This window comes from Amphiura filiformis, chromosome 12 (assembly GCF_039555335.1).
Source record: "Amphiura filiformis chromosome 12, Afil_fr2py, whole genome shotgun sequence".
Taxonomy (NCBI): domain Eukaryota; kingdom Metazoa; phylum Echinodermata; class Ophiuroidea; order Amphilepidida; family Amphiuridae; genus Amphiura; species Amphiura filiformis.
This window is the reverse complement of record NC_092639.1, coordinates 54,804,522-54,830,387: the sequence shown is the minus strand read 5'-3', so window position 1 is coordinate 54,830,387 and position 25,866 is coordinate 54,804,522. Positions and strand designations below refer to the sequence as shown.

The 25,866-nt window shown below is 36.9% G+C and overlaps 2 protein-coding genes across 3 annotated transcripts; both read right to left on the bottom strand.

The window, feature by feature from the left end:
- Positions 1-37: 37 nt before the first annotated feature.
- On the bottom strand, positions 38-7,685 carry LOC140166434 (uncharacterized). The gene is made up of 3 exons (XM_072189897.1): positions 7,328-7,685; positions 6,310-6,464; positions 38-1,321 (listed from the first exon to the last, which is right to left on the bottom strand). Exons 2-3 carry the CDS (start codon positions 6,417-6,419, stop codon positions 154-156), a joined length of 1,278 nt encoding a protein of 425 aa, XP_072045998.1. The 5' UTR covers positions 6,420-6,464; positions 7,328-7,685; the 3' UTR covers positions 38-153.
- An 802-nt stretch (positions 7,686-8,487) lies between these two features.
- On the bottom strand, positions 8,488-22,818 carry LOC140166430 (uncharacterized). Of its 2 annotated transcripts, none has more exons than XM_072189893.1 (5): positions 22,581-22,818; positions 13,709-13,810; positions 13,166-13,237; positions 10,766-10,986; positions 8,488-9,895 (listed from the first exon to the last, which is right to left on the bottom strand). In XM_072189893.1, the coding sequence occupies exons 1-4, from the start codon at positions 22,669-22,671 to the stop codon at positions 10,775-10,777; spliced, it is 477 nt and encodes a 158-aa protein (XP_072045994.1). In that variant the 5' UTR covers positions 22,672-22,818; the 3' UTR covers positions 8,488-9,895; positions 10,766-10,774. The 2 variants fall into 2 exon arrangements, with proteins under 2 accessions (XP_072045994.1, XP_072045993.1); XM_072189892.1 differs by having other exon boundaries at positions 10,766-10,989; positions 22,581-22,813.
- Between the last annotated feature and the right edge of the window lie 3,048 nt (positions 22,819-25,866).

The following is a 25,866-nucleotide window of genomic DNA, read 5'->3' as shown; positions in this document are numbered from 1 at the left end:
GTCACATATCGAAAATTTATTGTGAAAGTCAGTTTAAATTTTTGAAAATTGTTGATCGAGTTAGGCATAAATATTAGCAATAACAATACTTCTATACTCTACTAAATATATTAATGTCAGATTTACCCTGTTGTATAATTATTTTCTGCACAATTAGAAATAATCAACTTCCACCTTAAGATTTGGTTTGTTAATTGCTGGCAATATTTCTCCAGAATATCGTCTCTTTAATCTTTGGCATGATATAGTTACGTTCTCGATCTTCGGAAGGCTTTTGATCACTCTGTGCACTGTTTGCAGGGAAAACTCGGGACCTTTTTCGATTTCATAATCGCTGATATACAGACTCTGTAAGCTTTGATGACCGCGAAGAGAGTTCAAACCATTGTCAGAGTATTCACCACCAAGAAGAGATAGTTCTTTAAGTTTTGGAAGATGACCTGATATTGCACTTAGTATAGAATCTGAGATAATGATATCAATGCCTAGAATCTCAAGTTGGGGCATTTTGGACGTCATTTCAAGAAATGCGTCATCTGTGAAGTCGAGTCTACCCAACCACAGCTCTCGCAAAGAAGTCCAGCCAACCACTTCATCCAGTATAAAATCAACATTTCCGTATCCACTGAATTTGAAGATTTGTAATTTCTTTAGATTATTGACGAATGTTTTGAAGATTTCTTTTTCGTTATCATCGATTACTTTAGCGTCAATCAGACATAGTTCGCGTAAATCGGCAATAGAATCTGTCAAAAGTTGGACGCCGCGAAGAGTGAGTTTGTAAGAATGAAGCGCAAGATACTTTAGTTGTGTACATTTACTTACACTTCTTGCCGTCTCTTCAGCTTGTTGTTCTTCAGACACGTAAAGTAGTGATTTTATTGTACTTTCGTAGCAGTTGTTATTACCGGACAGTTTCTTGACATTGTAATTTGCGAGAAAATTCAAACGACATTCAACTACAGTTGGTGGGATTATAAAAATGTCGCTGAATGTTTTACTCACGCGTTCATCACAAAGTAACGATTTGTAAGAGTAAAAATCGTCTAAAGTATTACTGTTTCTTGGAAGAAATGAAAACACCCGAAGATATGGACAATTTTCGTTCAGAAATGTCAGTATTTTGGCGCTTATGAACCGTAGATGTATTTGTAATAGTGCTGAACCCGCGTGTGTTCTAAGAAGATTCAAAATAGCGTCTTCTTTAGCGGGGAATAGCCACGGTTCTGATTGGTGGTTCTTAGAAGGGCCTTTATCCCAGAAATCGATACATTGCCATGGTCGCTTTTCTTTCATCAACGTATACCAGCGCGTACATACTCTGTAAACAGAAAAGGAAATAAAATAGATTACAAAAGGCATTGTTTCCCAATGTGAAATGTCTGCAGATATTATGACGTGGTGACCATTGAGCTAGATGTTCATGTCAGCTTGTCGCTTTCATAGTTATGTTCAGATGTTAGCAGTCTAAGAACAACTGCAAATGTGGTAATGACCTTTGACTTTGGCTGTACACCAGCTATGGTGATCTTATAGGAAAACTGTACACATCAGGTAATCACATCTTCAAATTGCAAAGGCCAATATAATTTGGTTTGACATAAATGACCAGTGGCGGGGAAAGGGTTCGTACGCCCCCCCCCAAAAAAAACCCAACAAATCATGGACCGTTGGTATATTTCAGGTCGGCGGTAACATGACGGTCCCGTGGCCGTGTGTATCGACAGTCCATTTAAACAAAATGTACAATGTGCTTCTTCCGTTTGGACCTTTTTAGGCTGCTTCAGTTCAAAAGTAACCTCATATTCAAGTTAAAATGTTTTGTCTCAATGATTGTCCGCCACATACCGAAATGGCTGGTGTGTAACAAGGTGCCCATTTATCAACAATATATTGCCCAACGTTGGTCCGAAGTTGGCATACCGATCATCATTTAAGGTTGGTACAAAAACGTTGGCTCAACTTTGGCGTACCGCCCGTCATTTTATGGTTGGCAAGCTCATTAATTTAAGGGATCTAAAATGAGCGTTTATTGCGTTTCGACAGTATTTTTTGTGGGACATGAGAGCACCTAAGACTTATGCACATATCAAATGCAACCCCGGCCCCTGGGGACCCGGGGATGGTCCGGGACTTGACATCATGTGACCCGGGATTTGACTCAAAATGTATCCCGGGGGGAGCCGGGTGTTGGCCGGGACTGGTATAAGACTTGACGTCGGCCAAAACCCAGGAAAGTGGGCCGGGACTTTACCCGAGCCGGGCCGGGATTATGTCGTAACTTACCCGGGGTTTTCCAACCAGTAAAATGGGCCGTGGTTTGCTAGTAAAGCAATGTATCCACATTTATGGGTCAGGGAATCCTATCACTTGGCCGTACTTGAGCCGTAGATGAATATTAATAATTCACTGAGTCGCCACGTTAATGTTTCTGTTCATATAAATCCATTCCAAAAACAAAATCTTGGCTGTTATTTCCAAATTTTGCCATAGTAGTTCATGTATCTGCTATTTAGCGGGGCTCTAAAGTTAACATGTTTAACCATACCACACTGGCTTCTTGACATGCACGTTAAAACGAGAGCCTGCTATACGCATATTTATGCCAAATGTATTGGTTATAAGCACCCGCCGAGAGTAAAGTTTTAAATTATTAGGCCTAAACTCAAAAACAAAAACTGACCGTGATAATAAAAGAATCCATGATACTTTTGTGACATCTGCGATCGACTGCTACATGGCCATAATATTTAATAGAAGACTAGATATTATAGGTAGTGTACATGTTCTTTATAAACTTTCCAGCTGTATTTTTCTTCTTTAAAAAAATAATTATAGGTGTATGATATAAAAATTGAATTCAATGTCTTGTGTTAATAAACAGATATCAAAACTATATTATATTTTCATGTTGGAGCGTCAACAATATCATTAATCACAAATCGTTGAAAGGATGTTTTCAATATTACCCAAAATGACAACCTCGTGAGCAAACAAACTATTAATAACTAGTGCGCCAAATATTTGATAGATGGTCATTTGATTTTAAACAAGATACAAGGTAGGCCTTGGATGGGGTATGGGCCTTTACAGAATAGCCTCATTATAATTATTGAAGTTGCATTTTGGATTGACATAAAAAAAATCATATATAGGCCTATAATATTATGTGCTTAAAATGTTCATGCAAAGATCGAACATTCACCACTCCCGTATAATCGTGGACAGATGTAAATGCAGCGATCTGTTTCTTTCATATCTTTGATGTTTTAATCATATAGACCTACTTGTCCCGTTCTCCTGCCACTGTAAAGCATGAAAAATACACGAAATGACTAAGTGGGAAAGTCGGGTGACTGGGGTCCGACATTGATATATGTAACATAAAATTCCTTCGACGGTGTGCTCGTCCGAAAAAGGGTCATTAGACATAATAGACGTTAGTCCGAAAGTGGAAACAGTAGGCCTATATCTGAGAATTACGCTGAAGTGAGTAACTGACGTATTTGCAATGGAACACACATGTTGGCCTATATTTGAAGCGTATGAAGACATACCTGAATACCGACTTTTGAGCCCGCGATATTAAAACCATATGTAGATCCAGGCCTATATCAGATGCTCAGGGCCGGGAACTTGGGCCGAGGAATACCCGGGGTTTGCATCGGTTTGCATCGGATATTCGCACCGGGGGGGCCGGGGAGTGGCTGAGAGTTGTGCCCGGGTGGGTCCGGGACTGGCCAGGTGTTTACCCGGGACTTGAACTTTTAAACCCAAATTCCACGGCCCACGATCCGGCCATCCCCGGGTCCCCAGGGGCCGGGGATGCATTTGATATGTGCATTATCGAATTGCATTCTGAATACGAAGCATGTCTTTCTGATATCAAATAATTTTCATTTTTTGAAAATCACAATGTAATACAAATTTTATGACAAATTATAAATATTTGATATTTTTCAAATTTTTGATATATAACAGTCCTCGAATTATATAAATCTAATGATATATTCTTAAAGTGTATGTAGCAGGGAGGAAAAGGCCGAGGATCAATTGAAGATTTTGACGTTTCATATTGAAGATATGGATTTTTTTCCCAAAAAGACATAATTTTTGTTGGTGTTTTGGGAAAAAAAAATCCATATCTTCAATACCAAAGGTCAAAATTTTCAATTGATCGTCGGCTTTTCATCTCACCTACATACACTTTAAGTATAAATCATCAGATTTATAAAGTTTACTCCAAGTACTGTTAAATATCAAAAATATCAATTTTTAATGATTTGCTATAAAATGTGTATTAAATTGCGAATTTCAAAAAATCAAAAATATTTGATATTAGAATGACATTCTTCGTATTCAGAATGCAATTCGATATGTCTGATGTGCTCTAGTGTCCCAAAATAAATACTGTCCAAACGTTCATACCCCAGCCCTTAAGGTTGGCACAAAAACGTTGGCCCAACTTTGGCGTACCGACCGTCGTTTTAAGGTTCCTATACCAATCATTATTTAAGGTTGGCGCAACAACATAAAGACCTACGTTGGTTTGGCGTCGGCTTTAATACCGACCGTGACCATGCCGACCATTGCCAACGTTGTCTGGGTACACATCAGTGTTGGAGGACTCGGGACTCGGACTCGGACTCGAGTCCGGACTCGAGTCCTTTTTGTCAAGGACTCGGACTCGGACTTGGACTCGGAAGCTAATGACTTGGACTCGGACTCGGACTCGGACCCCAAGGACTCGGGGACTCGGCTTCGAGTCCTCCTCGAGTCCGGCAAAATAGGGTCTTTTAGGTCTTTTTTTTCATTGTAAACTTCTTATACTTGATCAATGATCACATCATGTGATAAATTTAAGTAATTTTGCATGCAAATAAATTCAGTTTGTAAATAAAAGTACAACCAAAAAGCAAGATTGCTTTCAGTTATATCTTTAACTGCTTTGCTAGAATGTACATGAATAATAAATAATACTCTGGGCACTCAAAGTTAAATTTTGGTAAGGGTGTGTGGCACCAAACTTTGGGAAGAACTGATTTGGTGGCAAAATAGGGGCTTGATGAACTGAAATTTCAACATTTTTGTGGAGGTCTGTGAACTAAAATTGGGCCAAATTATAGGGTTTGGAGCTAACAAATTCAAAATGTTTCCAAATTTGAGCTTAAGAGCTAAAATTTTCAGAGTGTTAGGCTCAATGAACTGGCCTGAGCATAATGCAAATGTGTTAAGGAACTGCCGGAGAGCCTGAAAAGGGACCCTTGACCGCCGCACATTATACCCGTACCACCTTTACATGTGAGTGACCCCCACCACAGGAATACTAGGCCTACTGCATAGGCCTACAGCCAGATCCAACACCTCTTCGCTTGGCACCTGGGGACTGGGGTTTAGTAGTGACGTCATATTTTGATTGTAATATTGCATCTTTTGCCTGTCTAAAACACAAGCCTAATAAGTTACTGTAAGTCTGTGATTTATACTCTGGTTTCCAGGGTATGCTACCTAAGTGGATGGGCAAAAATTATGAGCATTGGGGGGAAGGTAAATTTGACCGATTGAAAGGGAGGGTGGAAGCAATTTTGGCAAGCCGAGAGAGGGGAACAAGCAATTTTTGGCACATAGGCCTATGGGCACCTTTTAAATAAAACGCTCTAAAAAGGCTTAGAAAACAGTACGGAAATACTTACATAATGCAAATTTCCCTGCTCGCTGCGCTCGCAACATACATGACACAATTATCTAAACCATTTAAAGTTTGTAAATTGGGATCCCCAAAAATCAGCAAAAAATGGCATGTGCAAAGGGGTGCAAATTTTTTTGGCAGGCCGGGGGTGGGGGGCAAGCGATTTTTGGCATGCTCCGCTGAGAGGGATAAACATTTTTTGCAATTACACCCCTCCGGCGGGCTCCGCATAATTATTGCACAGCCCCAAAACAATACTAGGCATGCTAGGGGGACTAGCACATTATGTACTTGGGCCTACAAGAAAATAATATAGAACTAAAATTCTGGTTAAGTATAGGCCTACGTTGATAAGGTATTGGTGAAAACCCGGGGCTTGAATTTGATACATAAGGACTCGGACTCGAACATTGAGGACTCGGACTCGGACTCGGACATCAGAAATTGGCAGGGACTCGGACTCGGACTTGGACTCGGACACCAAGGACTCGGACTCGGACTCGGATGATGAGGACTCGACTACAACACTGGTACACATATATAACAGAATATATGGCACCTTGTTGCTTTGGGAAAAAAAACTGCTGATAAAATTGAGCTATACATTTGAGCATACATACCTGGGGGCAATCAGTTTGTCATAGAGTGAGAGGTGAGAGAATATGATGACCATAACATTGTTGGGTAATGCGTATGTCATATCAATGTTCCTGCTCCTGGACTGTCCCATTGTAGTAGAGATTTGTTGTGCTTCTTAGCTGTTAGTATCTGTTATCTACAATCATAGGAAAACAAAAAACCGGAATTTAAAGCAAGGACAACTACAAGCTGTATCATAATGATTAGTTTTGATGGTTATTGAAAAGCCTACTTCTTCCCAATGCAACATTGAATCCTCTTGCAATGACCATGACTGGTTGTTACATGACTGTTTATGATATTAAGAGTACACGACGTATTTTTGGTCGAAGCAGCCAAATAAAATCGGTTTTCATTATTTAAATCAATATATTCAAAGTGAAAAATAACACTTTGAAATTTTGCAAAAGTTCATTCTACAAATCATATACTTTGAAAACGTGCTTTATTTTATTGTTGTTAATGAGTTATGTACGTTTTACAAAGGTGTTGTTGTTATGACACATTATTCAAATTACTTATAATTAATTTCTCACCCCCCCCTACACCTTACACATACCTACCCTACCCCCTCTGGAAAACACAGCTCAACAAATGAACAGAATAATGTATCATTTTAATATAAACACAAATATGTTTAAAATTATGTACAGACATTCAAACTGGAACTGAATGTAACACGACTCCAGAAGTAAATATTTCTCGATTTACTGTTGAATGCCTGTTTAAACTTAGTTTATTATCTACCAACATGACCAACGCGAATGAAATATCCACAAACTTGCACGTTAAATACGCAGATCCGCATAGTCCAAGATCATAAATTACAGATTTATATGTGTAGCGGCATAAAAACTGATGGCATTAAATCATGCAATGTACATAAAGTTTTAAAACTTCATAAGCATCATTCCTTCTACACAATAGCATACACTTACGATTATATGCTTTTTTGATTACAAAGTTATAATATTCTTAATTTGTTGCGAATCAACCTACCTTCAAGTACTGCAACGTAATGATGAACTGCTCTAGGCAAGCCAATGAAGTTGAGATAATTCATGCTGAGTCTCATGTTCTGCTTCTCTTTGAACATTTAATTAATCAAAATTACTTTATTTATAAATTTTAGTTTTTCCATCATGACTGGCCATATTATTTGCTTACTGTTATTGTTACAACCAGTACCAGTACTTGCTGACCCGTAACACTCGGTGTACATGTCAATGCGTAACAAAACAAGGAAATTGCTTGTCGTTGCCTAGATAGTGACGACCTTTATTCGCAGTCACTGATTCTTTTGTGTGCTAATTAAATCGTTTAAAGGAAAGTTATCCTTCTATATCATTTTTTTTTAAATTAAATATACATGTACTTTAAAATTTTTGAATTGGGTGTCTTGTGCGCATATCTGTATTAAACGTCTTAAAAATCATATGCTAATAATAATAATGCTATAATGCTAATAATAATAATGCTAATAATAATGCTAATAATAATAATGCTAATAATAATGCTAATAATAATAATAATAATAATAATAATAATAATAATAATAATAATAATAATAATAATAATAATAAAATAATAATAACAATTCTAATACATAATAATAAAAAAATTGAGAGCTTTGTACTTTAAATTATTATTATTATTATTATTATTATTATTATTATTATTATTATTATTATTATTATTATTATTATTATTATGTATTAGTATTGTTGTTGTTGTTAATGTTATAATTACGAGGGTCATTCAAAAAGTTCTCGTCATATCTTTGTTATCTTTTGCGCCAGGATATTGAAAATACCCATGGTTATACTCTTAAACCTTGGCTAAAAATGAAAGTTATTTGGTTAAAATGTGATTTTTAGTTGTTAAGGTTGTACTATATACACCCATTGATAAATTTGTGACTATTTTTGTATTTTTCTTAAAAAAATAAAAACACACTGAGTAACAAAAGTTATGTATATTATAGGGGAAAGGAATCCAGTTACTACACTGGAATTTCAGTGACTCAGTGGTACGTTATTTATGATAAGAAAAGAGGTACCGCTAGTACCTCATTTCTTAACATATATAATTCTATTTCTACATTATAAATCTTTCAGGATGAGATTGCATGATGCAAGCTAAAAATTATGAGTTGACAATCCGGTTCATAATGTGTTTTATTTTCAAAGAAATGAGCTTACAATGAATTCTCGGTTTTTTTTAATTTGATTTTAGATGGGAATGTGTGGCTGAGATTCAATTTCAATACCTATCACCTGTTTTATTGTATTAGGCTAAAACAATTGTTTACCCTGCACCGACCAAGCCAAAGTTGCCCAAAGGGTAGGCCCTTTAAAAAAAATAGTTTTTAGTTTATAATTTTAATGTTTTTTATTACTTTTTCTGTCTAAATTTCATTTCAAAGCTAATTTGGTTAGCAAACATTTTTCTAGTAAGAAGAACGTCATTACTGTAAACTCATAACATTTAAAACTGTCCATTCCTGCATCAATATTTCCAATAAACGAGTATGCAGTTGTTCTAATTGAATCCATTTCTATGGTGTATCTTGCGTATTGAAGGTCTGAAGTGAAGTATTTATGTACCTTTCCACATGACCAATGTCCATCGCCTTCTAGCCTATACAGTAGTGAGTCTTTATAAAAAAATCCGACCGACCAACCCACCCCAAAATCCAAAAAAAAATCTTCTTTTGACTTATCAGGCGAATGGCCTTGTGGACCTTGTGGAGGACAGAATTGTATTCAAATGATGATGAGTCAGAGTGACGTCGTATTGAATACCATCTATTATTCCCGCAGTGAAGATACGAGCCGTCTGAACTACAATCGGCTGGACTTTTTCGCCTTTGCAAAACTGATTTCCAATAATCACGACTGCGTGTGCATCAATTTTCTGGAAAAGCCCAATGGGTGTATCCATTTGAAATCTACACCCCCTGTGAAGGAGATAAAGGTCTTGTTTCCATAGGGGGTGTATGGATTTCAAATGGAATAGCCATTGTGTGTAGTTACGCTACATATCTCTTAACGTTTTCAGCAATTCTTCTTTATAATTCTATTTCCCAAAGGAATTATTTCTTTATTCCTGAAATTGGACCAGATTTGTCATACAGCCAAAGGCAATAATTATACAAATCACATGGGGAATCAGTTACATCACTAGGATCAGGCAAGTGATCACATCACCTTTTTCAGTCCAGCTTTCCAGAAAGTGACCTTCCCAATTGGTCAATGTTTACAAGCGGCAACAGGTGCGTGTTTTCCATAATACTGTTGAATGCATTATTACCAGCTAAAACGCTGGTTCAATAGGATTTATTCGTTTAAGAGGTTTGTATACATTACATCCTAATACCTAGTCTAGTCTATAATCTATAGCTTCTATTGATTATTGAAAAATGGAATACATCGTATGAAAGTATTGTACAAAGCGTTCAGTCAGTGTTGGCAGATGATGTCCCACATTAATACTGAAGCGGTGATTGAAAAATTGTGTACTTCCAACAAAGACAGTTGACCAGACACAAAGAAATCCAGGATGACGCTGCAAATAACAACAATAATAATAATAGCATTTAGAACAAACACTTGTGAGTGTTCACACGGGACGTCCTTCACTGGTAAATTTCAACCTATTTTCATCGAAGTGAAAAAAGCACAACGACACATTACGTGGTCATTAGATATCGAAGCAGAAAAGACCTGTCAAAAATAATAGCACAAAAGCACCAACACTATTGTGCTATTGACTGGTCAAAACAGGTGAAAAATAAGGATGACAAATATAATTATATGACCAGTGGTTTTGATTTTTACGGGTCTTTCTGGTTCGATTTGTTAAGGCACCGTTCACGTTATGGCGAACAGGACAGCTCAAGGACCTGTTCTTTAAGATGCTTTTTCTTAGAGTGTTTGATGATTATGACGATTTGCCCTGTTGATCTTCAACAGTTTCACTCATTGTCTCGTTATGGACTGCAATAGAAAATGGTTTGTGAACTGAAAACAGAAATGATTCCCCAGCAAACACAAAATGTTTGACAGAAAACGTTTAAATGTCAGGTTATATAAAGGGTATAAAACCGTTTTAATAACATTCCAAAAACATTTTTTGAAAACTTGATACAAAACATTCTAAACAGAATGTTATTTTTGTGTTTGCCCAAAATATTTGCAATAACGTTTTAAAAACATTTTCATAACCTTTATAACCCGACATTTAAATGTTATTAAAACGTTTTGAAAAAAAAATTAAGAATGTTTATGTGTTTGCTGGGTCAACTGTTCAGTTCATCCAAAGACTTCAAATATAGTTCAACATGTTCCCTCAGCTTCACATCCAGAAGTGGACATATCAGCGAAGATGATGTAGATGTGTTGAATACAAACAAACTAAATTTGATTTTCGACGAACCTTTTGTTCTTATCCTGCAAATGTAGCAGGACAACAAATCTGATATGAGTCCCGAATGACGCTATGAGTTGCATTATAGGGCTCTGGTCTGACAGTAACACTCTGGAAGTCGAGACTACACCCAACAGGGGCTTCTGGTGATAAGGTTGTCTTCACGTTACCATCCTTACAGTTTACTACACATGGCTTAGGTGTGGGTACATAAACTGGAAGTTCAGCTTGTTCTGGAGAAAAAAATTATGCCAAAAGTATTAGAATTTCAAGCAAGTTATGGTTATCTTCGGGTTCTCCCGTTTCCTTCTGCATCTTGAACTGGGCTTTCTTCCCTCAGAATATTAATCTGCCTTGTCTCTCGTATGAATATGATATTAAAGTAAAGTGTGCTGAGGCTTGTACCTCAACGTCTAGGCGTTGTGCCTGTGCATAGCGCACTATAAATCACTGCGGGTTTTGTTTTTGGTTTTTTTAAGGTAATAATAGAAAATTTCGCAAATATTCTGAAGCTGAATTTACTCTAGATCGTTGAGCTATTTCGCTTAGCGTGAAATGCGATGTATCGCTTTTCACCCTGAGCGATTGCGATGCATTACTTTTCACGCTAATCAATTGCGATGTATCGTTTTTCAAAAGCGTTAATCGCATAATTTTGCGATACATCTTTCGTTTATAGCATAAATTATTCAAAACAGAACAAAATACATTTTTACGATATCCGTTAATGTTGATAATTCTTGTTTGAATTAGTTCACTTCCGAAAATTGATGATCAAGAAGAATAAAATAATTAACAAAATATAGATTCAGTTGGTGGGCAATGATTAGATTAATTGATGCATTCATGTGACAAACGACATTACCCGGGAGTTTTTCAACTCGCACAAGTAGTTTTGCAAAAGCGATGGCTATTGATGGATCAGCTCCACGCCATGAAATTAAAAGTAAACCGAAAGCATGCGTGCGATTAAACGATAAGCGCCTATAAGTCCATGCAAGCACCCACCGAACCCAACCTTCAAACAAGTTATAAGGCATATACTGCGTCTGAAACGTTCAGTTCAAACTGAAAGCAAGGGTGGAGAATTCTTAACATTACCTAAGGCTTATAATCGATTACTCCCGTTGTTGATATGCGCCTCCTTCGATTGGTTCAAATAGCGCGTATGCGTATTGCGTCGACTCGTATGCGCTGAACCGTGTTATATCATGTCATATAACACGGCTAAGAATCAATACGATTGCAGAAACCTTTTACATTTAAGAAGTATTTAAGAATGAATAAACAAAACAAATTGTTTTCTGTCACTTAAGAATGACAAGTTTACTTTTGTATATATTGTATAGCTATAGTAAGACGTTAAGTGTAGAAAATATATTATTATGCTCAACATATTTTGTACTCAAAGTATTCTTTCTCCGACCAGAAGAGTTCTCCAAATCGTTCGCGGATGTAATGTCAAATTTCAGAAAATAAAAGAATAAAAAATGCAACCTACATCCCGGGCAATATACGTACATTGACAGCTTACCCAGAATTTAACGTAGCCTAAATCAATTTAACATCTGCGTGGGATATAACCAATTAGCCATTCGCCACGGAATCTTGCATGACAACTGATATGACAAAAATCTTATAGACCATCCATCACATATGGGCCATAATGTCGGCAGATCTCCTTCTGAGATTTGGTTCATTGAAGAGCTCAAAACAATTTCTCAACCCATTTTTTTATTTTTCTACTTGCAAATAAGCAATAGTATACAAATATTGAATGTTTATGAGTACAATGGTAAGAATATTTTCATGAGATGAAATATGGACTGTTCCATTCAACGAGGCTTTGCCGAGTTGAATGGAACATTTCATATTTCACCAAATGAAAATATTCTTTCCATTGAACGAATAAAAACATTCAATATTTGTTTTATATAACTCATATAAATTTCCTTATCATCCACTTAATTTTATAAATCACCAGGAAAACAAAATAAATTACAAAAATATTACAAACTGTATTTATTTTAGAAGCAACACCCACTCATATAATTGGCGAGTCTAGGTGGTCACCGTTCGTGATATACGCTCGCGTCTATCAGCGTTGCTATGGAAGCTGCGTGCCAGTGCAATGGAAAATGGACTATTGCACTGGTGCGGAGTGCAATAGTCTTTTACTATAAAAAGTAAATATATTCAATGGGTACCATTGGTTACCATTGAGTGCCATTGAGTACCATTGTACTCATAAATATTCAATATCATTGTACTCATAAATATTCAATATTTGTATAATATATCATTGTAAAGTTTATTTTAAGAAGGATTCGCCTTTCCAATGTCTCAAAGTGAGAATGCCACAATTACATTTCAATTTTTGGTAGACAGTCACATAATATATGAACTCACCCGTCGTGGGTTCCTCTGTCGTAGGTACTGGCTTAGGTGGAGGTGGTCTTACAGGATATATTGGTCTTCGAGCTGTTTGCAAAAATGGTGAAGGAAATGAAATATTAATACAATGCATTTCACAACATGATGAAAAATATATACTTCATGATTTGCTTCTCACCTCTGGCTTCCCATATTAGTTTGTTTCTTCCGTTTTAAGTTGTAACATAGGCTCCGGCTCTCTGTATATGGGTCAGGCAGCAGCAACAGATGATTCATGTGGCTAAATGACAGTGTCACGGGTGTAAGTCTAAATTTAATAACAGCTTTTTTGTTGAAGAGCCCATTAGTCCGAAGGTTCATCAGTCCAATGAGGGTTAAAGTTATAGGGTTTAAGGCATTCTAAGTTAGGATTGGGGTTAAAGATAAGGTTAGGGTTGTGGTTTTTATTCAAGAGTCGTCGAGTACCATTTTATAACCGCTGCACCATTCTATCGTTTCAAATCATAGTGTATGGAAATACACATCCAGTGGTGTCAACGTATGTTAACTTTTACTTACGTAAATCATTGCATGTATAATGGCAGTATCCATGACAACAAACTGCTGTAGATAGTGTCCTGCAGATAAATTCATATCCTTTGCATGGCATACCGATCGGATCTGTAGACCAACATAATAAATACAATAATTAGACCAATATTCTGCATGTTCTACAAATGAAGAGCTTGTTAAGTCCACAAACACATGTTTCTCATTTACTTATGTAATCACAATTACTTTGACAAGTTTGACATTAGCAACAATGAGTTAATATGTACCATCAACAAGCCATTATTTACCATAACAATGCTGCATAACAATATGCAGACTATTGTTCTCATTTGGGAACCAACGGCCTCACGCAGTATTGTTACTGTGCATCAATCCACTGTTTGCTTTATAATGGTGAAACTGAAATTATAATACCTATAGCATCACAAATTCACAACCCATTGCAATATCGCACAGGTAAATCAGAAACATGTGTTTCTGAACTTAACACGGTTTGGAAATAAGCTCTTCAAATAATGTAGTTCAATTTAACGATAAAAACAAACATGCTTGCCATATACTTACTTCAGTGCTTATGTATGGCAAATCTTGTAGTCGGACTCCCGTAATGGATCTCCAAACTACTGTATCTAGCCTCGGAAGTTAGAGACTCTTACTTCCCTGGTCTAGCATAGGACGATTTTCGATGTCAGGTACATGTACAGTTGAAGTCCTACAGCTAGCCTCTGTGCTAGTTACAGTCCCGGTTAGAGCTGGCTTAAGAATGTTCTTCCTCTTGATCCAAGGATAAGAGAAAACATTTTTGGGAGCCTGGTGGATGTTTTCACTTGGAGCTTTATCTTTATCTTTACCCGTTTCCCCCATGTTTCGTTCATAGGGTGCATGCTGATGCCTTTTCATTGACGCCGCACTGTCATCACACCTGATTATCAAGCACTTATTCGCTTCACTCTCCAGTTGGCTCTTTCCTGTGTCAGTCTCTTGATGTGGGTAATGTGATGCATCTGTTATGCACCTGTCATGCACCTTCTCAATTCAGTTATAAGCGAAACTGTCAAATGTCATATTAATAAATTACATGTATTTTGATCTACACAAGGCCAACATCGTACAAATGCTCTAACAGTCTATAGACTATATAATTTGTTACATTACGAAAAACCATCCAAAATAAAAACCATAACTTGATAATTCGTTACCCTCTTCAGATTCCCGAAATATGCAGCATTACTTATTTTTGACAACTTTTTGGGAAAGGGGGGCAAAAGAAGATTCATATTCGCTGTCGAAGTTACGTAATAATCGGATTAACTACCATAGCAATAGATGAATACAATTTTTGAATAGATCGCCCTGCACTACAAGCAGGTTGCACTCATCACCTGTCTATGTCTGCAGTCATAGATTGAAATACAATACCACTCTTTTCCGAGATTCTAATCTTACAGGTGCGAGTGATAAGCATTTCTTTGACATCTATGGTTCAAGGCATAGGTACCGCGTGAACGTTGTAGTGAAGGGCGATCTATTCAAAAATTGTATTCATCTATTGCTACGGTAATTAATCCTGTTACATCATCACTTCGAAAGCGAATTGGTTATCTTCTTATTAATAATCTAGTCCTATATCGACAATTATATTACCCCCACGACCCACTATTCAAAATCGCGCACTGTGATTTGTTGAAACGCGTCACTTGAAAGACCATTAATTAGCGATAAAGTGGCAGGGGCAACGAACTTTATGTTCTTCTATCATCACAGCGCACAGCAAAGCGCACACCACACCTGCTTATGTAGGGGAGAATGGAAGGCCAGGGGTGTGTTATTGTATGTGCATACCTGCTTATAGGGGAGAATTGAATGTTAGGTTGTGTTATTGGAATGTGCATACACTTTGGCTACGCGTAGGCGCTCCACCTTGAGGTAAACAACTTGAAATATTTGGGCAAAAAATGTGATATTTTCTCTTTAAATCGCACTATAATAGAATAGAAATAAAGGGTAATGCATGATCATTTGCACACAAATAATGTGTCCTCGGCAGTAAAAACGTTTAAATATTGGGTTCGGCTGCGCCTCACCCATTATTTACGTTTTTACTGCCTCGGACACATTATTTGCGTGTAAATGATCATGCATTACCCTTTATTTCTTAATTTTTAACCAATTTGCTCAAGCATTGAGCTCTCTGATATTAAATGTCATTGAACCTAGGATAGCGTGCCACCACGCCACGGAGAGTAATAAAGGTGGTTTGTGCAGTCAAGGCTGGGGAAACAAGGTTATTTTCTTAATGTATTGGATAAGCCCTCATTACAACATTTGAGGAAATCTTGCATAACAAGTTATTAGACATATGGTCGAATCCAACGAAAAGTGTACACAGCATGTTCAGGGCCATAACTTAAAAGTATTAATCAATTGGCATTCATTTTTGTATTGTGTTTATTCGCCTTGATCATACGCTTCGCGCCATATATAATAAGACCCCTTCTGTGAAAAACTTAGACACAGAGACCCCAAAACATGCTATTTTTACCCATTTTTTAAAAATATTTCTTAAAGTATTTTTAAAACCGTCTAAATCAGTTATGAAAAGAAGTCATTGGATTGAATCTAAATTGATTTCCTGAAAGGCGTGTATTCAAAGATTGCCTGTTCAATTTTTCACATATTTGTACATAATTATGAATTTTTGTGATCATTTTTTGAGTGGTATTTTTTTTCTTTTTTTACGAATACAATTTTTCATAGTACTAGATATATCTTTAAAAAATGGAAATCACTAATAAATGCGCAATTGCTAAAAGCTTTGATATGTCCAATACTGAAATGCATTGCATTCGGGCATCTTTATTATTGTGTTTAGCTGCCAGAAATTCTAAATAGCACAAAGGTAGGTTTGGTAAAAAATATGCATTACCTCCGAATACATGTTAAAAGCTGTGTCATTTCCACAAAGTGAGAGAATAGTAAACAATAGTTAAGCAATAGGTGCAGGGTAATACACTCTTTATTTCTACCAAGTTTCAATAGCCTGCGTTTAAATATTTCTGAGATGTCAACAATAAAAGCAAGTATTCGTAGGTAAATTTCGGTAACCGAATGTTACCTACGAATACAATTTGACATCATGACAGTATTGTGAAACACCGCCATTCATGCCAATGCCCATATTGGTACATAACGAAGGCCTGTATGTTTGCTATCAAATCATATGTCAATGAAAGTTGCGAATTCACATACATGCCCACCATGCAAAACTGAATACGGCTTAATTGTTGAAAAATATGTACTGAAATAGACGACGGTCTGCTCATTTGAAAGAAAAATCAGATTCAAAGAAGATTAGAAGGGGATAAATACTAGGATTTGTCAACTGTCATGTGTGCTTCATTTTAAATGTTTACCGACCTTCTGGCGTCTGAGTAATTTGTGTCCAAATTGATTTATTCGAAGGTAACTTTTGACGTTTTCGCTAAGGTTACCTACGAATACCATGGAAAAAACGACTGTTCTCATTGTCTCATGATCTAGACAACATAATGATGGACCCTGGTATAAAGCTAATTGTAGTTGCCCTCAAACGAAAGGCCACAAGACGTAACTGACTCCAAGATGGACTTCACAAGTCTGCAATAACGGTTTTAAGCGAGTTGTGTGCAATTAAGCAAATTAAAGTCACTTTAGTGCCTTTGTTTCTTACTTCAATACTCGTTCAACCGCTGTGAACCGACATTATTAATACATGATAGGGTCTAAAGTATCAATAAACGCACATAAAGAAAATGATACATTCAAAGTGCTTTATAAAATGAAGTTTTGATTGGGATATCCACCAAAAGTCTAATTCTTACTTACAAAATACTGAAATGTTACTTACGAATACAGCATAATACATGACATGTGTAATGAAGTGTCGCTACCAATGGAAATTAATTGTCAAAAACTTTAAGCGGTACCCCAGGACACTATTATTACCCATATACGGATTCATTCAACAATTATTTATTATGTAAAATTGCTGATTAACTACTTGTATATCAAAATGAAGTGGTCAAAATCTTGCTAAAAGCATCAAAAAATTTTGATCTAAGGTAATAGCATTTATTCATTTGGACGTACCATCTGAAAGAGATCTAAAACTATCATTTTATTAATTCATTACCATAATAGCAAACTTTAAACCTCTAAACTCAATATAGATATTGTTAAATCGCTCATGTTACCTACGAATACCCGGGTTTGTTCACCTTTTCATTGTATAAAGCGTTAGGTGTATGCTTATAATTCCTAATATTCTTGAAAACATATATCCTACTCGTTCTTATACAATGTGTAAATTGATTCATACTCATTTGATAAATAAAATACAGAAACTGACCTAAACTTCATTTTCAAAAATAAACTAGCATAAATTGACTAAGATCATATTGATCGCGTTATAAAAATAAAAACAAATATTTTCTGGTTGAGCTAGCATTTTCCTGACACCCTGTGGTCTACATTACACGAAAAAGGCGTTAATGGGAACATTCCATTTGTTTTAGGTTGATTAGTATTGCGATAGTGAAAGCATCCTAGTGGTATTCGTAGGTAACATTGGGTTTTGATATCACATTTACTATCACACGTCCTGGATTTATTTTTCAAGATTAGTAATGGCACTTTTGGTTCCTATAAGGCCAATATGTCATCAATCAATGGGCAAAAGGAAAAAATTGTGGAGACATTTTTATTTCGGACTTTTATTTTTGGCCCGTGGACACTTTTGGTTGGATTCGACCATATATGGTTGGATTCATAGGAACTAGGTGTTAACATGGTTAAGGTTGTGCGCTCTGTCAACTGCAGACTGGAGCAAGTAAAGCAAGGCTAGTAGATTTACCACATGCTGCAACGTCTAGTAAAAATAAAATGATTATCTATGCCCGTGCAACGGGGCATAGATATTGTATTTGTTGTGTTTAGTTTTCTCCTCCGTCTTCTTCTCCTTCTCCGTAAGACCACTTCTTTGCACTCCTCTAGCTCAAGAACTAAAGTAGCCTCGGGGCCCATACTTGGTATAATGATGGCCCATGACCCCTAAAAATTTCCTAGGGTACCCCCGACCCCAGAGGTCAAAGGTCATGGGCTACAGGGGGCAATATGTGTAAAATTTCAAACTGCTCTAGCTCAAGAACTATAGCGCCTTCAGGGTTCATACTTAGTATAATGATGACCCATGACCCCTAAATGTAACCTATGGTAGCCACGACCCCAGAGGTTAAAGGTCATAGGCTACGGGGAGCAATATGTGTAAACTTTTAAAACAGCTTTAGCTCAAGTACTATAGCGCCCTCAGGGTTCATACTTGGTACAGCGATGGCACATGACCCTTAGATATTTTCTGCAGTAACACCGACCCCAGAGGTCAAAGGTCATGGGCTACAAGGGGCAATATGTGTAAAATTTCAAACAGCTCTTGCTCAGGAACTACAGCGCCCTCAGGGTTCATACTTGGTACAATGATGACCCATGACCCTAGATGTATTCTATGTTAGCCGCATCCCCAGAGGTCAAAGTATAAAGGCTTTAAAAAGCAAACTAGGTACGACATATTAACACAGTGTAGTGCAATAGGTAGTATTTTGTTAGCTACCTGTGTTTGCAAATATGATAAAGGTCTGAATCGTACGTCAAGGAAACTCATCACTTGACAAAAACTCCCTGAAAAGGGAATGTGTAGGCATTTTGATTTTGGTTCCTTGGACCACCTCAAAAGGTTGTCATGATGGGAAAAGGGATTGGTTAAGGGGTGGGGTATTAGAGAGAGTGTGGCCCAGGCTGGTGGTGTTTTAGAGTGAGCGAGGGTATGATGGGGTATAAGAGAGAGTGAAGGCTTGGTAGAGAGTGAAGGTCTATTAGAGAGAGTGTGTGCTAGTCTGGTGTTGTTTTAGAGAGATTGATGGTCTGATGGGGTATAAGAGAGAGTGAAGGCTTGCTATGGTATTAGAGAGAATGTGCGCCAGTCTGGTGGTGTTCTAGAGAGAGTGAGTGTATAGTGAGTATGAAAGAGATAGCGAAGGCTTGGTGAGGTATTAGAGAGAGTATGGATCAGTCTGGTGATGTTTTAGAGCGAGTGAGTGTCTGATGGGGTATAAGAGAGAGTGAGGGTCTGGTGGGGTATTAGAGAGAGTGAAGGTCTGGTGGGGTATTAGAGAGTGTGGTCCAGTCTGGTGGTGTTTTAGAGAGTGATGGTCTGATGGGGGTATAAAAGAGAGTGAAGGCTTGGTAGGGTATTAGAATTAGAGAGAGTGTGGACCAGTCCAGTGTTATGAGCATTACATGTATATCAAATGAAAGCTTAAAACAAGTGCTTTCACATGGTGCTCACCAAGTTTTCGTTTGTGAATAGGGAAGGGGTTAGGTGTGGTCACGGGCATAGATATTCGTGTTTGGTCAAACACATCACTGTGGCATCTAGTTGCTTTCTCTTCCTGTGTGCGGAAATAAGCAATCGTATTTATCATGATCACTCTCAGTGGGAAATTTCTGACATTGTTTTGTATTGTATCTTCAAAAGTAATGATGATAAGTGCATATCCATAAAAGTATACATTTTTATAAAGGAAATGATGCAAGGAATGCAACTAGCATAGCAGATATCTACAAGCTTCTACAAATTGAGCAGTTTTTGAGAAAAGCGCCGAATTTGATTTTCTCTGCCAATTTGTTCGTCCGCCACAACAATTTACCTTAAATTTCCAAATCGTAGATTAACTTTACATATTTATTATTTTAAAGACACTAAACTAGAAACTATTTTCTCAATGTCCTTTGTTTCTTTTGACAATTGTATCTCATTATACAGACTTGGCATTAAGTAAAGATAATTTCTTCACGAAGTGTCAAGACTAAAGTCTTGAAGGGGTTAGCATAAACCGCACGGGCTAATTATTAATTGAGGTGTGTCGGGAGATGGTGTAAAATAATTGTTTAATAGAAAATGTGCTTTCCATGAGTTTACATTATGATGTTCCTAATGTAGCGAACTTGGTGGATTAAATGAGGCTGAATTTGGGCTTTTGGTGGTGGTGGGGGGGGGGGGGCAAAATTTCGGACTTTATGCAACATTGTTCTGTTATTATCAAATTTATTGGGGTTTGATGTGATAATTTTCTAGACTTCGTCAGCAATTGGCATTCGTCAGAGCTGAAATGCACATGCAATGTACCAATTTTGTGAATATGGGGGAGCTTAAAATATGGTTCTTTAAAGTAGCACGTACTCAGTAAGTTTGAATGGCCCCTGGGCTCAAATTTTATAGACTTACGGTACAAAAACAAATTCGCGGATACTTGGTTGTGTAATGAAGTCACGCTGTTTCTTTGTATAACATTTGGCCCTAGCGGGCCATTCAAAAGTCCTGAGTACGTACCACTTTTTAAGAGCCAAAAGCTCGCCCCACCTTTAATTTAAAACTTATACATTACAAGTGCATTTCAGTTCTGACGAAAACTTATTGTATATAGGTTCAGTAAATATCACCTCAAACCTCAATCAATTTTATTATCAGAACGATGTTGCCCAAATTCATAAATTTTGCCCCCCCCACTCACAAAACTCAATTTCAGTCTCCTACAATCCGCCGTTTGTATAGGGCAGTGCCTAGTTAACGTCACTGTGTGAAAAATAACCGGCCAATATTGGTTGTACTCTCTGAAATTCTAGAAAATATAGTTGTAACATGTCCTAAATTTTTAGCTAAAATACCCTGTGTAAATCAAATGCAACTTTTAGTGACTATCACTCACTTGTGGACCGCTCTCTTCCGAAGGGCATTAAAGCTAAACCACTTAACGGATATTTTTTGTACTTGCTGTCAATCAAGAATAATGTATACATTACATGTAGGCTAAAAACTGAGTAGGTTGGGCATCTGCAAATGTTCGTACTTCCCTGATATGTAAATGACAGATAACAGCAAAAACAACTCCCATATCTGTCCCTAACTTTGGTCAGTGGAGCGAGTTAGGGGATTTCAAGTGGGTGATTATTGATTGGCAAGTGCCATATTTGGGCATAAGTGCAGTCCACCATTCAATGTGGAGGATGGACTAGACTGGATTGATTTTGCTGGAGTAATTTCCTGTTTGCACTATGTAACAAACTTCATCATGGAGCCCGGAGTGACCTAGTTCGTAGAAACATAATCTCATTGGACAATATCAAAATACTGATTAAAATACCATGTATAAAAACTCTTCAAGACATACATCAATATAAATTATAAAAAAAAATACATAAAGGGTATCCGATTATGCCGAAATTGCAAGCCAATGTGTCTTCAAAATTACTACACACCTCCACTTCATCCCGTATATTATGCAATAAACGTATTTAAGTTGTGTCACAATAATTGGTACCCATCAATTTTGATGGTTATTGAAAAGCCTGCCTCTTCCAAATGCAATATTGGATACCGAAAGGAATTTATTGTTATATGACTGTTTATGACATTCATAGTCAACAAATTATGCGGATGCTGCATTTTGATGTGGCAGTCATCACTGGAAACTGATGGGTACCAATCATTTTGATCATCCTGTAGCCTATGCGGTGCGAAAAGTTGAGATTGAATTCAGATTTGCTTTCATTTGTAAATTGCTCACTTCATTTTTGGGATGTATCATCTTTTCCTTCCCCGGGCCGTGATCTTATCTTAAATTATGTTTCATTGTTTCCTTCCTGCTGTAGACTTTTTAGCAATTCCCTTATGCCTGTATCATAGAACACGCCAGGATCAAGCGCGTCTCCGCACAGAGCGACTGTATAATCAAATGTTCATAATATCAATTTTATTATTATATAGATAGTAAAATAGACTACTCACGCTGTCTTTTGGCAACTTCGAGTAATTCTCCTTCGAGAACATTGCTACAGAAAGCTGGTAGCGCCAACGAAATAAATATAATCAATCTCATGATGGCTGCCAAAAGGTGGTCGAATTCTATTAAACACCAAAAGGATTCTTTTAAGTTTCCTTAAAGCTCTTGTGTCCACTTAATATCCAGTATGGGCAGTGTCCACTTGGTATAGATAAGAAATGCATGCTTCAAATCTCTTTTAATCATTTTGAAGACTGACTGCGTCTTGGTCACGTGCTTTTAATTTCTATGCTTACTTAACCCCGTGTGTATATTGGTATCGTCTGCAAACGTCCAATTTGTGATGTGATCAAGCAAAATCAGTCGGAAGTCGGAAATATTGATCTTGAGATATAGCCAAACAAGGAAATATGTCCTTTTGTTTTTTCTATTGTTTTGGGCACTCTTTAACTGTTCACATCTTTTGAACTAGTTGTATAATTTCAATGGGGTTTGCGGCAAAATGCTTTTTACAATCCTATAAGAAACTGAAAATTGAATATGACCGACTTCAGACTGATTTTGCTTGATCACACGACAAAAATTTTCCAAGAAAAAACAACCGTGAAATATTTCAATACCGTATTTCAAACATTTTTCAAATGTTCCTAGATTAGCCTATACATTTTTAGCATATTCGATGAGTCCTTCTCTTAACCTGAAGCACACTTTTGCGAGGTACAGTCTTCAATAATAATAATTCTGTACCGAGATTTAGACTACATAGTCGTTTTATTTATTTATTGTCCCAAATTAATCCTTAACAATGTCCACATTATAGCGAACATAAAATGTAACCAGATTTATTATGTCAAATTCAACCAAATTAAGATAAAATATTTTATTTAAAAAAAAATATTAAGTAGAATGAGCCCTCGTATTATAGCGTGTTTCTAAGGCGATGATGTCATAAATCATCTTTTTTTTTTAATGAACGAGACGATTGAGCATGGTCAGGTTAGCGTGAAATTATGGCACCTTCAATTACAATATAATTTATTATAATTAGGAGACGAAACTTGTTCAATTCAATATTAATTTTAAAAATATTAAAATTCGATAACACAAAACTCAGTTCCACAAAATCATGTTGTTAGAAAACATGGTAAACGTTCTGACCAGATTAAAAAAATGGAATCAAAATGAAATGGGGATGCGTCTAATCCCCCCTATCAAGGTTCGGTTCACATGGTTCAGTAAATTTTAATTTAAACAGCAGGCGAAGAAACGCTTACGTCTACGCAATGCTGATCATCCATGGACACATGCAATTTGAACTCTTAGACAGTATAAAGCTTAGAATAATAAGTCAATTTTGAATTGACATGGCTGGTCCATTTGACGTTTAATTTAAGCGTGTAAAATATAACAGATGGGTTATGGTAATATTTCAGGGGGAAATGAAATGATTATTAGGTGTTCTTTAATAGTTAAAGTGATCTGTGGTTAAATTTTTGTTTCACTCAAACTGCTTTGAACTTAGGGACCGTTCAGAAACACTTGTAAGGGGGGTCTGATGCAAAAGGGCAAATTTTCCTGGGAAAATTGAGTTTACATGCTTTTCTATGGGGTTGACCGATAATTTTCACGATGTATCAGGGCCCCCTAACAAGTGCATGCGAACGGTCCCTTAGATTTATTGCGGATTGACCCTGCTGCTGAATTTGACTGCAAACTATTTTCTCAGCATATTCTTCAACCCTAGAAAAAACGCGCGCGTTTACGCCCAAACGATCTGAGCTAATCGTAGATCCATCCTTTGCGCTCATTTGAGTGATAAAAATATTTACCCCGCACCATACCCAGGGGCACGACCGGTCATCAAAGATGACCATAGAGTGGGGTTGGTGAGGCCCACCATTGGTTTCTACAGTAAAATCAATGATTTTCATTTCGCTCTTGTAAAAACATGACAATACAACCTCAATAAATGACACGTATATTCCGTCTTTTAGTATACGCGAGCCTGCATTTAAGGGTAGACTATTATATTATAAATTAAGGTATTGTTAATGTTGGTCATGTTGGTCGAAGCAGCCAAAAAAAAATCGATTTTCATTATATCATTGCAGAATAACACTTTGATCTTGCTAAGAACATGCCCTATTTTTGCTAGCAAGGGGCATACATTTTCGCGAATTTGGGAATTTTTGATGGGTTGTTCATGCTCACACATGAAATTTCATGCCTTTGCATGTTTTTTGGTGTCATGCGTTTGGTCAGAGCCTTGACATGTCACGGTATGTTCATGAGTAACTCATGGGCATGAATCGCGGTCAATGTCAAATTCTCTATACTTCCATGCCCATAAATTCCTTATTCATGGGTACCACATGGCATGAATCGTGGTCAATGGCAAATTCTCTCTACTTCCATGCCCGTGAATTCCTTATTCACGAGCGTCAATTACATTTTCATGGGTTCAATATTCACCCCTAATTTCATGCCCATGAATCCTTGGAAGAGGATTTTATGGCATGTTCATGCCACATACGAAACAAAAGAATCAGAATGTCTTGCCATGTTCATGGAATGAACGCAGCGCTGGCGTGATTGTTAGACACGGCACGATCGAACAATCGGCCCTCATGAATATGCGAGAACTCACATCATACAATACACGGGGACTTGGACTGGTTGTACGTTTCTTTCTCGTCTGTGGTTTTAACTACCACAAGATGCGAACGAAATTAGACATTTGTTACAACGGGTTACTACCATTTTATTATTCTGACTTAATTTTTATTATCAAACGTTTAGAACAAGATTCAAGAAGGTCATGTAAATGGCTGCCATTGCCATTTGACCATTTTTGCAATATTATTATGCATATAGCGTACAAAAATGACACCAGACAGCTATTGCAGATGTTCAGGTGTATATTGATGACAAAAGTTTACAAAATCATAAGGCTTTTTTCTTAATATTATTATCATTAATGGTTTATAAACTAAAGCATATTAAACGTGAACCCACTGCACTATAGATATCTGGAATTAGATTTCAATATGTATCACCTGATACCAAAATCTGCATTTGAAAGGGTAAAGTTGGGGATGAGGCTGTCAATCAGATGAATCCAATGGGGAAACAGATGTAAAGTTGTCGAAGTAATATTTAATGTCTATGTAACCATAATACGATCTTACCTTGATATATCTCCAATCATAACTAACTACTTGTTGATACAAGATACCGTAATTAATATACAATTGAATTGAATTGAATTGAATATGTGTGGGAGTATAGGAG

Excerpts from the sequence above, each read along its gene's own strand:
- LOC140166434 (XM_072189897.1), bottom strand. The coding sequence starts at position 6,419 with ATGGGACAGTCCAGGAGCAGGAACATTGATATGACATACGCATTACCC. Across the intron at positions 1,322-6,309 it reads GACAAACTGATTGCCCCCAG|AGTATGTACGCGCTGGTATA; the intron begins GTATGTATGCTC and ends TTCTGTTTACAG.
- LOC140166430 (XM_072189892.1), bottom strand. The coding sequence starts at position 22,671 with ATGAGATTGATTATATTTATTTCGTTGGCGCTACCAGCTTTCTGTAGC. Across the intron at positions 13,811-22,580 it reads CGAAGTTGCCAAAAGACAGC|ATCCGATCGGTATGCCATGC; the intron begins GTGAGTAGTCTA and ends GTTGGTCTACAG. Across the intron at positions 10,990-13,165 it reads GACAGAGGAACCCACGACGG|AACAAGCTGAACTTCCAGTT; the intron begins GTGAGTTCATAT and ends TTTTTTCTCCAG.